A 15,424-nucleotide genomic window follows, 5' to 3' on the forward strand; every position below is an offset into this window, starting at 1 on the left:
AGTGTGTGTGTGTGTGTGTGTGTGTGTGTGTGTGTGTGTGTGTGTGTGTGTGTGTGTGTGAGATGCTGGATTCAAGTCCCCGATGTGAGAGCCACACTCATCAGACTGACAGGCTTCACGCTGCGCCCGGGGGGGGGGGGGGGGGGGGGGGGGGGGGGGGGGGGGGGGGGGGGGGGGGGGGGGGGGGGGGGGGGGGGGGGGGGGGGGGGGGGGGGGGGGGGGGGGGGCCGCCTCCCTGCTCTCACATGTTGCCGCAGCAAACACTCAGATCCCATGTCTGCTTCCCACCGTCACAGCTGGAGCGATGGGGGCGCCTGTCGGATCAGCAGCAACTTTATTTAGACCACACACACACACACACACACACACACACACACACACACACACACACACACACACACACACACACACACACACACACACACACACACACGCATCTCCACCACCGCTGACCACAAACCATTTTCCATTCTCCTCATCTTACCCCCCCCCCCCCCCCTACCCGCCACCCCCCACCCATCCGGTCACACATCAGCACAGACAGAAATAAACATCTCTAGTGTTACGAGCCGGCTGGGATCATCTCTAAACATTTACACACTTTAGTTGACTTTCTCAGGAATGATAATCGTTCCTCGACTTATTTGCAGACGACACTCTGATAATGTGCCGAAGCTTCGACGGCACGCTCGTCCACGATGCGAAGATGCAGCTTGAGGGAGACGGAGCAGCCTGATCGCTCTGCGTTGGCTTTTTTTTCTGCCTCGGCTCTCACACCTGCACTGTGAAAGGTGCTCGCTGTCATCGCTAGCTCCCCCCCCCCCCCCCCCGATGATTTTGAGCCTCATAATTCAGCATTCAGACGGACAGATCCGCGTCGGCTCTCAGAGAGTGTAAATAAGTAGCCATCACTGAAGAGCACAGGTTACTGAGCGTCCACACGTTTGAGGGATGTGTGCAGGATTTTTACCGTCAAAATTGCCATGGCAGCCTCTGCACCGTGGAGCCCATCCGTTATCCGGTGTCACAGGCGGTCAGGGTTAATCAATGTCACTTTCTGCTCCTTCACAGCAGACAGCTCCTTCACAACGTGGCTGCAGGTGCTTGTTATTACGGCGATGGTGTCATTGTACATTTTCAGCCTCCGTGGCAGACTGTAGGAGTCATATTTAAACGGCAGCGTCTTCCCAGAATGCCTCTGACTCATCTGACATTTCAGTCTGGACCCCGGGTCCCTGCAGCTTTATCTCTCCATCTCCATCCATCTCTTCGCTTCTCACTGTTCTAACTCAAGGTGACCGCTATCGTTCCTCTCCTACTTTCATTCTCAGACGTTTTTGTGTCACATTCAAACATTGATCAGGGGAATTTCAATCCACGCGAGCTCTTATCTCCCCTTCGCACTTATCCTGTCCAAAAGACGCATTTCAAGTGCAGGGTCAGAAATCGGTGTCAGTCCGTCTTTTCTCCTCACAATACAGAAACACCTCCGTACCGTTTTATTTTCTCGTCGCTTCTGCCCCTGTTTGTTTCCACTTGATTGAATTTGGAATGTAATTAGGAGCGACTGAAGGAGGGGCCACGGGTTTTTGGGGAGCATAATATCTCCCACGGGAGCCCTTTGAAATAGGATTGACTTTGACGTCTAATTGTGGCTTTGCCCACAGATATATTCACGGCGGGCTGCACGGATAGTCCTGCAGATGCGGCTGCGGTCCTGAAGGTCTTGGCCACACATACACAAAGCCGTTCCTTCCAGACAGAGCATAATGAGATTTGAAATAACAGACCCTAAAGAACAGCCGGTATGTTTGTTTTCCATGTACGCCTCTAGCCCACCCCATGCCGAGGCAACATTTAAATTGGTAATGTGTGCGAGCCAGCGGCATGCTGAAGTGGAAACATATTGCCTGAGCCGCTGTGCAGCGGAGTCCTACATTGTTTATTGCATCTCCGGCTCTGGAGTTTGCTCTGCGGGTTTTATAAGTTCAAGACCTGCAACATGATCACACAGGTCTCTGCAGGCATTCGGATAAACAGCTCATTCTGTATGCTGCGTGTGAAGCCGCGACAGGTGCTCCTCCTGTATGGTGCAGCTGTCCGTACACTACAAGGTGCAAAGTTGGAACCGTTAAGACTCTCTTAGCAAATATAACTCAGCAGCATCGCAGGGGGTCAAATTGCCTGCTGCAGGTTGGAACACGTTTTCTAACTTGAAAAATTAGATATATTTCCATATACAACAGTTTGGTTGGTGCCACTACAATTGTTTTTTTGTTTTGTTTTTTTCTGTAGTCTCACTTCATGATTTCTGAAGTCCATTTAAAGTTGGTGTTCCTGTGATCTCTGAGAAGCAGCATTACAAACATTTCACTCAGGATTTGTAGAAGCCATTGAAATTGAATTTCAGTCGGGCTTTGATGATTTCTCCGGCAGACAAGAGTTTTGTTTGTTCTGTATTTGCATCTGTGTGGTAGTTTCCTGCCTTGTGCAGTGGGGAGGTGCTCCATCCTCCCACCGCCTCTGTATGAGGAGTGATTGATGCCAGAGACGGAGAAGCGCTGGAGACACAACTGCGGGTGAATTTTGAAAGTTGAAAAGCACGTGATTAGGAATCAGATCACGCAATAACATGGGAGTCACCTTTAGCTGGTGCAGCGACGACGACTGCTTTTACTGAATGTCACACTGTGTGTGTGTGTGCGTCGAATATAATCCTGGTTTGTGAACTCTGTGAGACCGTGCAGCATCAGTTTGTGGCACGTCACATTGTGCAACGAACGGTTGGTGAATTTTAGCACTGAGATGTAAGAGAGCAGATTCACCTGTTGGACTCTTACATTTAAAAAAAACAAAAAAACAATAAGAGCTGCGGCCGCAGTGCCGACATGTCTGCGCATCAGAGAACCACAAGAGAGGAGGAGGAGGAGGAGGAGGAGGAGGAGGAGGGAGCGTGTGGAGCCGGAGGTGGCGACAGAAAGTGAATTTTTATTTTTGTATTCTCATTTCATAGCTAACTGGTTGGTTTGGGACATTTTGAGTCAAAGGTCGGCCTCGTTGAGCTGTGCTGCTTCCTGCCACCTCCAGCTGCTGCCTGAAAATAAGCCAAATAAGTAGAAGGAGTAGTAAGCCATGCTTTTAAAATGAAACAAGTTAGAAATCAACACAATATGACCTGAACCAGTGTTCAGAGTTCTTCTGATAAAGATGGCTAAAAAGACACAAACTAAGCCAGAACAGGTGTCTGCAGCCACTTTTTTTTTTAACTCTGTTAAAGAACTTGTTGATTGAAAGAATACAAAACAAATTGTAACTTAATTGTGGGCTTATTGCTCCATAACAGAACGCAGGTCGACTTTTGAGCACTGAGCGTGTTTTTGTTGTGTCGGGGATATTTTGTGGGCTTTTCGTATGAATGTAATCTGCTGCTTAACCTTTTCGAATTGCATATTGTTTCTTTGCAGCTGATCTCTGCAGATTTATGAAATCATATTAAATGCATCCAGCCGGTTCTAATCATCTGTCAGGAAAAAAATAGTTAGCTGAAGGAAAGATGATTTCAAATCTGCAGAAATGTTACTTTGCTACGACTTTCTTTTATTTCTGTTGCACTTATATATATCTGTCTGATCTGGATTTTATGGGAACTTCCTACCAAACTTTTGTGCTCGGGCCTCTTTCCAACAATCCTGTCGCCGGGTCTGGTTTGCAGATGCGGGTCGGAGCAGCAGTCACACCGCAAGAATATGATCAGAAACTTCTGACACTGTCGCTGCAGGCCGTCTTTGGTCACCTAGTTCTTCAAGACAACACCACATAAGCATAACGGAAAGCTTTGAGAGCTAGATTCTTACTGCAATTACAAAATCAAGTTTGGAAGGATAAAATGTCAAATTCAAATTGCAACCAAAGAAGCCTGATTCGCAATCAAAACTTTTGGTGACACAACAAAGAGGCTGGTGTCAAAAGACAAGTATTAGCCACTTATAAGTCAGTGACCAAAACTAACAAAAGTGCAAAGGAGAAATTCTTTGCAATACAAATAATTGTATTCTCAGTTCATATATTTTTACTTACAAACTAGATTTTTGATTGCAGTGCACTTTGCTGTCAAAACGTTGCTGCATAAATAAGACAAACGTACCTTCAAAAGTCCATCACGTGACTGGATGCTCAGTGAACCCTTGGAGCGTCGGGCCCCCTGGGGTGCGGCCCCCTTCATAGCGCATCCCTGCAGAGTGGAGATACATCCTCCAATAGAAAAGCCTGGAATCATCCCAGTACATCACGCTCCTCCTTCCTCCTCCTCCTCCTCCTCTGTGTGGCACCGATCACCCTTCATACAGAGGCAGCGCTGCCCCGTACCCGCCGCTCCTGTCAGCGTAGCGCCAGGCGGATGTACCGATGGGTCGTATTTCTGTTGACTTTCACATGATGTTGCGCTGCGCTGCGCTGCGCTGCGGGTTGTTTGCCACCGTCCGGCCTCTCGTCATCCTCCCCGGCCGTCTGCGCGCTCGGACTGACTGAAGGTAGACGTGTGTGTGTGTGTGTGTGTGTGTGTGTGTGTGTGTGTGTGTGTGTGTGTGTGTGTGTGTGTGTGTGTGTGTGTGTGTGTGTGTGTGTGTGTGTGTGTGTGTGTGTGTGTGTGTGTGTGTGTGTGTGTGTGTGTGTGTGACAGCCGGCGTTGAAAGGTCGCTCCGACAACCTCCATCTCCGCCCGACCGAGAGTCCGACCGGTAAGTTGAGTTCGCGTGCGACGGAGGCGGTTCACCGGCGTCGCGTTGCCCTCACAGAAGATGGGTTTTTAATACAGATTCACACAAAGCACAGACATATTTTTAAAAAAAAAAAATATGTTTCGCGTGCGTTCATCTGCAGGTTTTTAGTTTTGTGACAGAAGCTGAGTAAGATTGAAGAAACTGCCTGTGAACAAAACACGTGACATTTCCACTCGGTTCTTTTTATTTTTTATTTTTTTTTATATTTTTACGTTTTCCACTTATCTATTTCCGACAGACTAACTTGTTATCGCACGCACATCTCGCGTCACGCGCACGTGGACGAGCAGCGCGTGCGCAGAGGAGCGGTCGTCATTCACGGCCCAGTCATAAATCATCCAACTTTGGGATCGTTCACTTCGAGCTGCGCGTTTTCACCCTCTGAGGCCCTGAGAGATGCAGCAGGGGTTGTTTCTATGAACATTTTTTTTCTGAAGTTAAAATACCCAAAGGATTAAATATAACTAAATACACTGAAAAATGTGCTTTATTCGGGCTGGATTGATTAATCTGCCCGTTATGTTCTTGATTCACTGATGTTTTTGCCTATAAAATGTCCGAAAATAGTGGAAAACAAGAGCTTCACGTTGCTTCTTATTTGTAAAAAAAAAAAAAAAAAAACTCAAAGATTTTATGCTTCCTGTAAAAGCTGCAATTTGTCACATTTAATTATTTTATTTTTTTTATTTTTTTTAAATTAGCAAACTTTTGGCATTTTTGTGTGATTAGAGTTTTTAATCAAAGACCAAAATGGTTCCTGATTAATTGTCTGTCATCAGACACATAGTTTTAGCTCTGGTTGACAGCCCTCATGACTGCTTGTGGCACCAATTAAGGATAATGATAAGCCTGTCTCAGTGCTTCATGCTTTCATTGTGTAAAAGTAGAGCAGAATCACTCCATTGGTCTGTCTCGTGTGCCGTTGTGACTTTTTCATCTTTTATTGAACTCTACGATGGTGACTTTGTGTAAAATGTCTGACAGAAAAGAGGAATCGTCTGCACACGCATTCACCATCTCTCACCGTGTGGCCGCCGTCTCAGGCCGCCGGGTCGTATCTGTTTGTGCGACACGTTGAGGTGTGACGTTGCGGGCCGGGTGAGCGGCACCCGGCTGCTGCAGGAAGGTGCCAAAGCCCAACCCCGTCCTCGTGTGGAATTTGTCGCTCGGTTTCTGAACCGTCCCTCTGAAGCCTTCTTTGTTTGCAAAGCTGCAACCTCGCTGTGTTTGGAGACGTTTGAGAAGCTCAAAACGTCATCGCTGCTCATCCTCATTATGACTAATGAGCCTGTGCAGAGCCACTTTCACACATCAGCCTGTAAATAGATTTCCTTTAATTGAGAGAGAGAGAGAGAGAAAGAGTTGTTTGAGTGTTTTCAGTCGTCTTATTCTGCGGTGTGAAGGAGTGTCAGTCAGGAAGTTCAGCTCGGATCCGGTGTCGTCGAGGTTTCACTCGTGGGTGCCGTCAGGGCCGCAGCTCCAGGTTCCCTGCATGTGGGTCACGTTTCCAATTTGTGTCGGCGGATGTGGAACCCGACCTCCGAGGAATCTGACAGCACATCTGTGAGGTGGCACCACCTGTTGACAGATCCATGCAGGTGATTGAGAGCGGGGACGTTTCCGTAACCGCAAGAGGATCAGAAGAAGAAACTTTACATTTTACATTATCTCGAGTGAAAGTGAGGCCGTGCAGTTGGCTCTGCGCTCCGGTCCCTGTCCTGTGGATCCTGCTGCTGCTCACCCTCTCTGGAGAACGAATCCTTAGAGTGAATTTGATTGACAGTGAGCTGCAGTATCTCCAACATAGAGTCGATTTTTCTCTGGTAACAGCTTGTGCATAATTCTCCCTCCTCCGCTCTCTGCAGCCTCCCCGGTGCCCAGTTTGGGGGGTATAAATAACCATGTGGATGGTGCAAATCTCAGCACTTTGGACCAGGCTTTATTTGATTCTGTTATCTTCTTCATCTCTCCGTGGCAGCTACCGTTGTGTACGGCTTGGTCACTTGGTTGCCAGAGCGGCACAGTTTGTTTCTCTGTGAATGAATGCATCAGCTGCGCAGTCCAGAGAATAATAATTGATGGCTCCTGGACACAAAGTTGGAAAAACAAAACAACAAAGCCAATCAGAGCTTTGTAGGTGTGACTGAGACCAAGCACAGGAGAAATTTCACAATTCTTAATTCTAAATTCGTGTGAGTTATTGACTGCTGAGGTTCTGAGCATACACTGTGTATAAAAGTGTTTGTAGCTTCTGGGTCTAAAAAGTGAAGCCAATGCAGAAGTGCATTAAACTGCAATACCACTGAGGGCCACCAGAGGTTGCCTCCAAAATGCCTCTGGCTCCATACACTCCCATTCAACTTATCTCATGAAATACAAAGCCATTACACTTTCTTCCCACAAGTTATTATGGTGTCGTTTGCTAAAGTTACTCTTCCTTACTAGTTTTCTGGCCGTCTGTCTGAAAAGGATTCCATCATTAATCAGATATTAGGCCTTAAAAAGTGATATGTTTGTGGGCGTGTCTGTTTGATTGAAAGGCCTGTAGAGCAGTCAGGTTTCCAGTATAGGTGGGCGGGGCGTACTGTCCTCCAGTTCCCAATCATATGGTGTCAGATCCACTGCTGACTCCTCCCCAGCTCGTCCAAATATGGTCACTTCCGCCTCCAAAATAATAAAGTGGCCACAGCCAAATGCCGAACTCGAGACTTCAAAACAGCAGTTCACAAACCAAAGTGTCATACATATATATATATATATATAAATATATATAAACATGATCCAGAAACACCACCGCCTTCTCTGGGCCCGAGCCCAGAAATGTAAGATGAACTGAGGTGAAGTGGAAAACTGTCCTGTCCTGAGATTCTTTTTAGAAATCCTGGACGCAGAGTCCTCGGTGCTAAATGCAATTTTATATTTTAAATTGTATTGTTAGCACTTACATTTTTCATCCTAATTTAACTTATTAAAAAAAAAAAGCCCAATCTGCAATCTTTTTTATTCTTATTGGTTGAATTCCAGTTTAAATCAGTTGACTCGTGTGTCTTGTTAACCAGGCTGTAGCTAAAAGTGAAAGAAAAAAAGACCTGGCGGCCCAGACTGGTGCACAAGGTGTGGATGACGCACGACAAGTGCAACAGTGTGTGAAGCAGAGCCTGGAGCTGTGAGCTCTCTGCTGATAACTTCAGCAACAACACCGGAGGATGTTTCAATCATACAGTATATAGAGTATGTCACACTGGAGTTTCCATAATATTATTTTCTTCACCAAATTGTGCTGATAACACACCTTATTTAATCACATAATTTCCCAAATTATTACTATAATATATATATATGTATATATAAATTATTACTTGCTTGACTTACGTCTTCCTGTTAATGTTTCAGCTGGCCAAAGCAAGTAAGTGAGAATGGTAATTTACATCATATATTTAGAATTTTTTTTTTTTTTTAAATAACTAATTTGGTAAATTATGTGATTAAATGAGGTGTGTTATCAGCACAATTCGGTACGATCATACATGATTACTTTCCACCCTGCTGTTTGGTGCGATTCAAAATAAATGACATTAGCGGCACCAACAGTCAGAGAGACGAGATGTAATCTGTCCGTGGGGGCCGTGGATGGATGAACATGAGATGAGGTGTTTGCCTCCAGGGGGTCTGAGCTCACGCGGCAAAGGGAGGCACGTCTTGGTGTGCAGCACTGAGGCCATTCAACATGAATGCTGAGACACGTACAGTGCAGAGAGACGGGTCCCTGCAACAAACACTGAGCATCCACAGAAACCCCCTGATACAATCGTAAAGTAAAGCCTGTGGATCAGCGGGTCGCAGCTTGTTTTTAAATGGGTTTGAACAATAGGGATGCTTTAACAGTTTTGTTTTTCAGAGATTTTTAAAGTTTAAACACTCCGAAAGAAAGAAAACATTTCTTCAAAACAAACCGTCGCGACACAACGCCCTCCAGAAAAGGGATTTTGTTTTGTAGTGTTTGCGAGCAGCAGTGACGTTACTCATGCCTGAAGTGTTTTGCATGTTCGTCAGCCTCGACTGAAATGGAGGAATGTTTCACTTCAATAGGCAACGAAGTCTGTTTTTGTCTTTCAGGAGCTGCCTCCCTGGTCCTGATGCAAAACTATGACTCAGAGCTCCTGAAGATTTTGCATCTTTGAAAAACAAATTCTGACCTTCCTGAAGCCCGCTCGATTCCTCAATGGGTTCCCGCAGCCAGGGCTTCTTCCACCATCACCACCACCACCATCGCAGCGCCATGGTGCCCGCTACGGTGCCACGGCTGCTGCCCGACAGCGGCAGCCTGCTGGGAGGCATCGCTCAAATCACCCCCAACCTGTTTCTCAGCAGAGGGAACGTGGCATCCAACCGCAGCCTGCTGCTGTCCAAAGGCATCACCTGCGTGGTCAACGCCACCATCGAGCTCCCGAACTTCAACTGGCCCCACATGGAGTACGTAAAGGTCCCGCTGGCGGATATGCCCCACTCCCCCATCTCCTTGTACTTCGACAGCGTGGCGGATAAGATCCACAGCGTCGGATGTAAACGAGGGGCGGTGCTGGTGCACTGCGCGGCGGGGGTGAGCCGCTCCGCCTCTCTGTGCCTGGCGTACCTCATGAAGTATCATCGCGTGTCTCTGGCCGAGGCCCACGCCTGGGTCAAAGCCCGCCGTCCCGTCATCAGGCCCAACGGGGGCTTCTGGCGCCAGCTCATAGAGTACGAGAGGAAGCTGTTTGGCAGAAACTCTGTCAAGATGGTGCAGACGCCCTACGGGGTCATACCCGATGTTTACGAGACGGACCGGAGGAGCCTCGCTCCGTACTGGGGCCTGTGAGACTGGCTGTGCGGCAAGAAAAAAAAAAAAAAAAAAAGACCTTCTGGACTGCAGGTTCAAGCCTGTTCTGGACAGGCGGGGTGAGATGCTTGAGTGTACATGTGTGTGAAGCTTATTTAATGAACTCTGGTGAAGGAGTTTAACCAAACACCGGCCGTCGATGGTGCTGCTCCTCATCCAGCCGGTTGTCTCCATTTCGTCTTTAAAAGTGGCGCAAGGCCACTTCGAGCCCTGAATCCTTTGGACCAGAGGATCAGATGGGACCACAGCGACGTCAAGACACCAAAACCAGATGAAACTGTGAGCGTGGGAGTCGGTGACGTCTCCTGGTCTGCCTTTGCAGTTCCAGTGGAGGACGAGCGCCCCGTGGAGGTGTTGGCTGAGCTCGAGACTCTGCAGCTCTGACTGTGATGTGCCTGAAGTCCTTTTCCTGACGTCGTGGTGTCGTGTAGTGGTATTGTGCCAGTTTTGCAGTAGTCTTTAGTGTGAAGAGCAGCAGCATGCTCTTAATTTATGGTAGCATTAAAGGTAAGTGTACATAAAAAAAAACACAATATATAGGCAAAATATGTTATTGGGATGTACTGATAGTGGGGGGGGGGGGTGGTGATTATGGTGCACTTTAAGTGCACATTCAGAGATGTTATATCTACCTTTTTCAAGGTGAAAATTGAAAAGATGTAATCTAGAAGTGGAGGTTTAGGAAAAGCTCCTGTGTAACACAGGGTTGACTATTCCGTCATGTGACCACACTATGTTATTGTAGTGCTATTTGATGCTGTATTAAAAAAGTATCTGCTGGCTCAAGCCAAGCGGTAGCTCTGTGAAGAATATTTTCTAGAGTTTTTTTTCTTGCGTCCATACTCGGGTAAGGTTGCACGAACATTAATACAGCACCAACGACACGTTTTTATTTCAGTCTGTAAACTGGTCTAGTTCGGTAGTTTCACGATCTTCTAAAGAGAAATCTCACACGGGGTAAAAAAAACCAACAAATATTTCTTTTGTCTGCTGGCTGAAATTCTTACTTTGCTGCTCGCTCCATCCGATCTCGAGGAGTACTGTTTGTAGGGGTGAGACAACCTGCAGAAAATCAGAGTACACGCACTCACCGTGGAAAACAGAACTCGGTAAACAAATACAATGCTTGGAACGGTCTTCCTGTTGCAGTCAGATTTCCTCCTCAAGGAATCCGGTGGACTTTTCTTGCATATCAAATACATTTTCTTCCTCATTTCCAAATTCTATTTTGAAGTATTTTGAATTCTGCATTGTTTACAATCATGTTTACCAGCTAGCTAGTCTCCTCTGCTTTAACTGGTGCAGTGCTGAGCCCTGGAGACGAACCAAACAGGGACCCGTGCATGCAAAGTTTCTTCAAACAGCTGCAAGAGGTCCAAACCTCAGCGAGGAACCTTTAACTTGCAGTTACTGAGATGTATTTAAGTGACAATGAAAATCTACAAAATGTAAAATTTCCAAAGAAATCAAAGGCGTGGTCGTACACGCCCATGAGTCCCGGTGTTATTCATTATAGACGGAAACATTGAAGAAGTTTCCACATGGTGGCGTTATTGAGGACATTTATTTTTACAGACCGAGGGGAACCCTGGGGCATTCGTTCCACCAGGTGTCATATCATCATCAGCTATTAAATGTATTAAAATATTGGAAAGAAACACAAACACACCTAGTAGTGACCGAAATGTGATCTGAACAAAAATCGACGCGCTAAAAGGTACTTAAATATGACAAAAAACACGTTAGAGAAACATTCAGATTCGCTTATGTCCGTCCCGTCTGCTTACACGGAGCGGGCCGGGTTTATGACCTGTACTTCAACCAGCCACCAGGGGGCGATGGAGGAAATTTTGCACAAATACTTTTCTGCTAGATTACAATAAGTGTGATATTACAGTTTTACAAAAGGAATAAATTAAAATAAATTAAAAAAAAAATCCAGAATGAATTATTATAGAAGGAGAAATATGTTATTTCATATCCCAAGGCAGTGACATTAAAATGTAAAAATGAAGAGCTCATGTCACTGTTTGGGTTTCAATTTGATATAAAAGAAACATTTAGGACATGTTATTTCAGGTTTTTAGTGTAATCAGTGTGCATTTACTTTCAAAGCATACAAACGTTTTACGTGCTGTTTTTATGAAGTACGAACGGAGACGTCCGTATGTTTTCCTTTTCATCTGAAGAAGTTGCGGCGTTTCCTCCTGCCGTGGCCTCTTAATGTTCATTCTGCACAGTCGCTTTCCCCGAGAGATGTCTTCAGATGTCAAAGAAGCTTTCAGTCCTTCATTTTAATTTGCTGTGATTACGGAGCAGCAGGCAGATATTTGATGAGCAGCATTTGTCTTGTGAGGGACCTCTGAAGTGGTGTCCACAATGAATTCCATTACCCCCTCGAGACGAGGTCCGTCTGATGACAGGCCGACCACCGCTCAGATGTTCCAGCGATGGCTACAAATTACACACTGCACACACTATTTCTTCCAGAACAAAAATTCATCTTTTTTTTTTTTGCTTACCCTTCCCCGCCTCCTGGCTGTGCTAATGTGACTACATGCACGTGGTTTCCAGGCCAAAAAGTCAAGCGTTGAAAGTAAACACATCCTTCACCAGCAGTTGGATAAAATCATCTACCGTTAAGGCAGTCGGCAGAACCATTTGCATCATCCCGAGCGTCGGAGCAGGACAGACTCCGGCGACTCCGGCCGTGCACAGCAAACAGTGCTGATGAAGTTTCTGGTGAAGACAACCAGACCACAGCAACTCAACAGGAAGATTCTGGTGAGCTGCAACAAACTGCTGAACCAGTTTGAAACCAGAGAACAAACCCTAAAAGTAATTGGTTTATAATTACAGTAATAACAAAAAAAAAACCAACAAATAAATGAACTTCCATGGTCTCCATTATTTCTAACATCAGCAGATATGTCCCAACTAATAAACTCGGAGCTTTCAGAAAAGTCTTAGGTCATGAATACAAGAGACGGCGTTTATGTGGACTCTTCTCACAAACACGACCCCATTTGACGAAAGCAATATTGTCATTGCATTGACAATATATTGTAATAACTAACAGGAGTAAATCTTCTATAATTGTAAAATTATAGTGTTTTCATAGTTTTCAAGGCTATTTGTTGTACTTTACATTTGATGTTTGTTTGGCATGAAATATAAAATTAAATGTAAAAATAATGAAGGAATTTGGTATCATTAAAATATAACATATCTATATATATATATATACGTTGATTATATGGAGAGAGGACGATGCCATATCGACGATGCTCAAATCATCTTGCAGGTTGTTCTGCATTTGTAAAATCCTGGCTGCGATCCAGTGAATATTTCAGCACTAGAACTGTTTTTTTTGGGTGTTTTTTTTTTCTGTCAACACAAAAGCAAATATGAACATCTGCTGGCTGTCATAAATTACTGAATCATGGCTTCTCTGGGCTTTAGATTATACAGCCTTTAATGATTCACTGTAATCAGCACGAGCTACAGCACTACTCACACATCAGTCGGTTGTAAATCCTGCATTTCCATTTTAACAAGGCCATACACAAGGCCACCATTAATATAAACACGCTGCTTCAATTTCAGGCCCGTCATCCTCGTTATATTCATAATTTGAAAGCCTGATTTAGCCACACAGCAACATATGCTTTTACTATTGGGAGTGAATCAAAGTGTGCATGTTTTAGTCTCAGAGCAGCAGCAAACATTGAGGGCTCGGCCACATGGAGAATGCTGCTTCTGTGGCTGCCAGTGGCACTTGGAAACCTCGATAATAGTCCCGCAGGGCTGATTTAAATGCCGTTAGTGTGTCGTGTAAAGGTAATGAAAATGTCGAATTGAAGCCGTTATATAAAAAAATCCATAACGGAGCGTAAAAGATGGTAAGAGGAGAGGAAAAAAAAAAAAAAAAAAAAACCAGCTCGCAGGTGAACTGAGTGTCTTCTGAAGCGCAGAAAGAGAATTTGTTTTGTCATGAAACAAGTCATTCTTCCCAGAGCAGCAGCAGTGAGTGCGTTGTCTCTCTGGTATAGCAGTGACCGTATTCTTCAAAGCCGCGGTGTATGAACTGATTGATAGAACGGATACTGAAACGGAGGACTGCGAGCCATGAAGCTGTATTCAATTTGCAATGAACATCTCAACGGTCCAAAAAAAAAAAAAAAAAAAAAAGAAAAGACAAATATTTGTATCCAGGTCATTCACGGGGAAATTGAGGCACCACAAATCGACTCAAGCGTTGCATTTCGCTCCTTTTTCTTTAACTGATGGAGAACCAGAGAGAACGAATGATAAAGGATAACTGTTGATATTCTATGCTTTTATTATTGTACACGAATCCAATAAAAATGACAACCCAAGGCTGGTTTGCATCGGTGAACCACTGCAGGTATTGCAGTTTATTTAGAAGTCGGTCTCGCATGCGTCATCCTGCTGCTCTTAACACGAGTAACACGTGTATTAATCTGCATCTGAAAACTGTCCCCATTAAATGCAAAATTTACTCCTGTTTGATTAACATTTGTTAAATCCCACAGTGCCCAGCTGTTTTAAGAATACAATAATGGCACATTTGCCATTTAAATGATTTCAATAACGTATCCTTTAACATGTAAAAAAAAAAAAAAATAGGAAAAATGAATACATATGTCCAACCAACTGTCCCCAATAAATGTCATTTTCATTCAACAGGAAAATTCACATTTGACAGGCACGAACCGTGAATGAGCAAAACAATTCCACTGACAATGTCGATTTTTGTTATATTTTCTGATCGAGTTGTTTATTGGGAAAATCATCTTACAGATCTTTTTAAAATCTCAAACATGTCTTTCAGCCTCAAAAATACAGAATAACCTACCAAGGACAGGGACACTTAATCATCTAGTTCTTTCTTTACTGCCACCAGGATTTCATTTAAAAATATCTTTTTTTTCTTTTCAAACATGAATCAATAAAAATGTTGTCAAAAGAAAGTAAAGCAGGACTCAAGTGTCGTCTCCAGGGTGAAGGCAATCAGCTGCTTTTATTTATAATACCAAAGAACAACCGTCAATGCAGCCCAGTATCAATTCAATCTGTCTCCCAGGGAGATCGTTTCAGCTCAGCACCGCAGACAATAGGTGTGACGATGACAGGAAGGAGACAGACGGGCTGCATTTGAATTATACATCCCTCCTCAGTAATTGATTTCAGCGTTTGTAATTTTCTGTGATCCCGGTGTTCACCGTGAGAGGACAGGAATTCATTTCGTGCGGGAAATAAATTAAGGAACGGCGAGAGATAAAATGGATGTTGGAGAACACACCTGAAGAGTGTGCGAACGATAATGAGACCGGTTTCACGGAGCGCTGAGACATCTCATTTGATTGGCTGAGCTCAGCCACCAGCGATGGCCCGGCAGGCTTGTCGGATGAGATTTTATTCCATTTTGTCGCAAAGTCATGGAAATGAGGCTCTCTGGCCTGAGAGAAAGTACATTATTGAGTAAAATGACAGACGGTAAGATCGCAGCAACATTCATGCATTTGGAAGAGGAAGCATCACAGGAAATGCAGCCAGAACGAAATTAGAAAGCAACATGAATTAAATGACCATCTTGTCTCAAGGCTGAAATATGTGCGTACTAGAACAGCAATTCAGGATGAATTCTTTCAGAAAAATGTTGCCGATACAGCTTATAACACACAAAAAGTGCATTAATAATAGTTTGACATTTTAGCTAGTATTTATTTTCTTGTGTAATCTGCAA

General features: G+C 44.7%; 1 protein-coding gene across 2 annotated transcripts; it reads left to right on the forward strand.

The window, feature by feature from the left end:
- The first annotated feature begins 4,374 nt into the window (after nt 1-4,374).
- On the forward strand, nt 4,375-14,310 carry dusp14 (dual specificity phosphatase 14). 2 transcript variants are annotated; one of them, XM_069712343.1, is made up of 2 exons: nt 4,375-4,529; nt 8,895-14,310. In XM_069712343.1, the coding sequence occupies exon 2, from the start codon at nt 9,001-9,003 to the stop codon at nt 9,631-9,633; it is 633 nt and encodes a 210-aa protein (XP_069568444.1). In that variant the 5' UTR covers nt 4,375-4,529; nt 8,895-9,000; the 3' UTR covers nt 9,634-14,310. The 2 variants fall into 2 exon arrangements, with proteins under 2 accessions (XP_069568444.1, XP_069568445.1); XM_069712344.1 differs by lacking the exon at nt 4,375-4,529 and adding an exon at nt 4,603-4,736.
- Nucleotides 14,311-15,424: the final 1,114 nt, after the last annotated feature.

Source organism: Brachyistius frenatus, unplaced genomic scaffold (assembly GCF_029030835.1).
Source record: "Brachyistius frenatus isolate BFR_SWC_R1_liver_20210118 unplaced genomic scaffold, ASM2903083v1 Contig_109, whole genome shotgun sequence".
In the NCBI taxonomy this organism is placed as follows: Eukaryota; Metazoa; Chordata; class Actinopteri; family Embiotocidae; genus Brachyistius; species Brachyistius frenatus.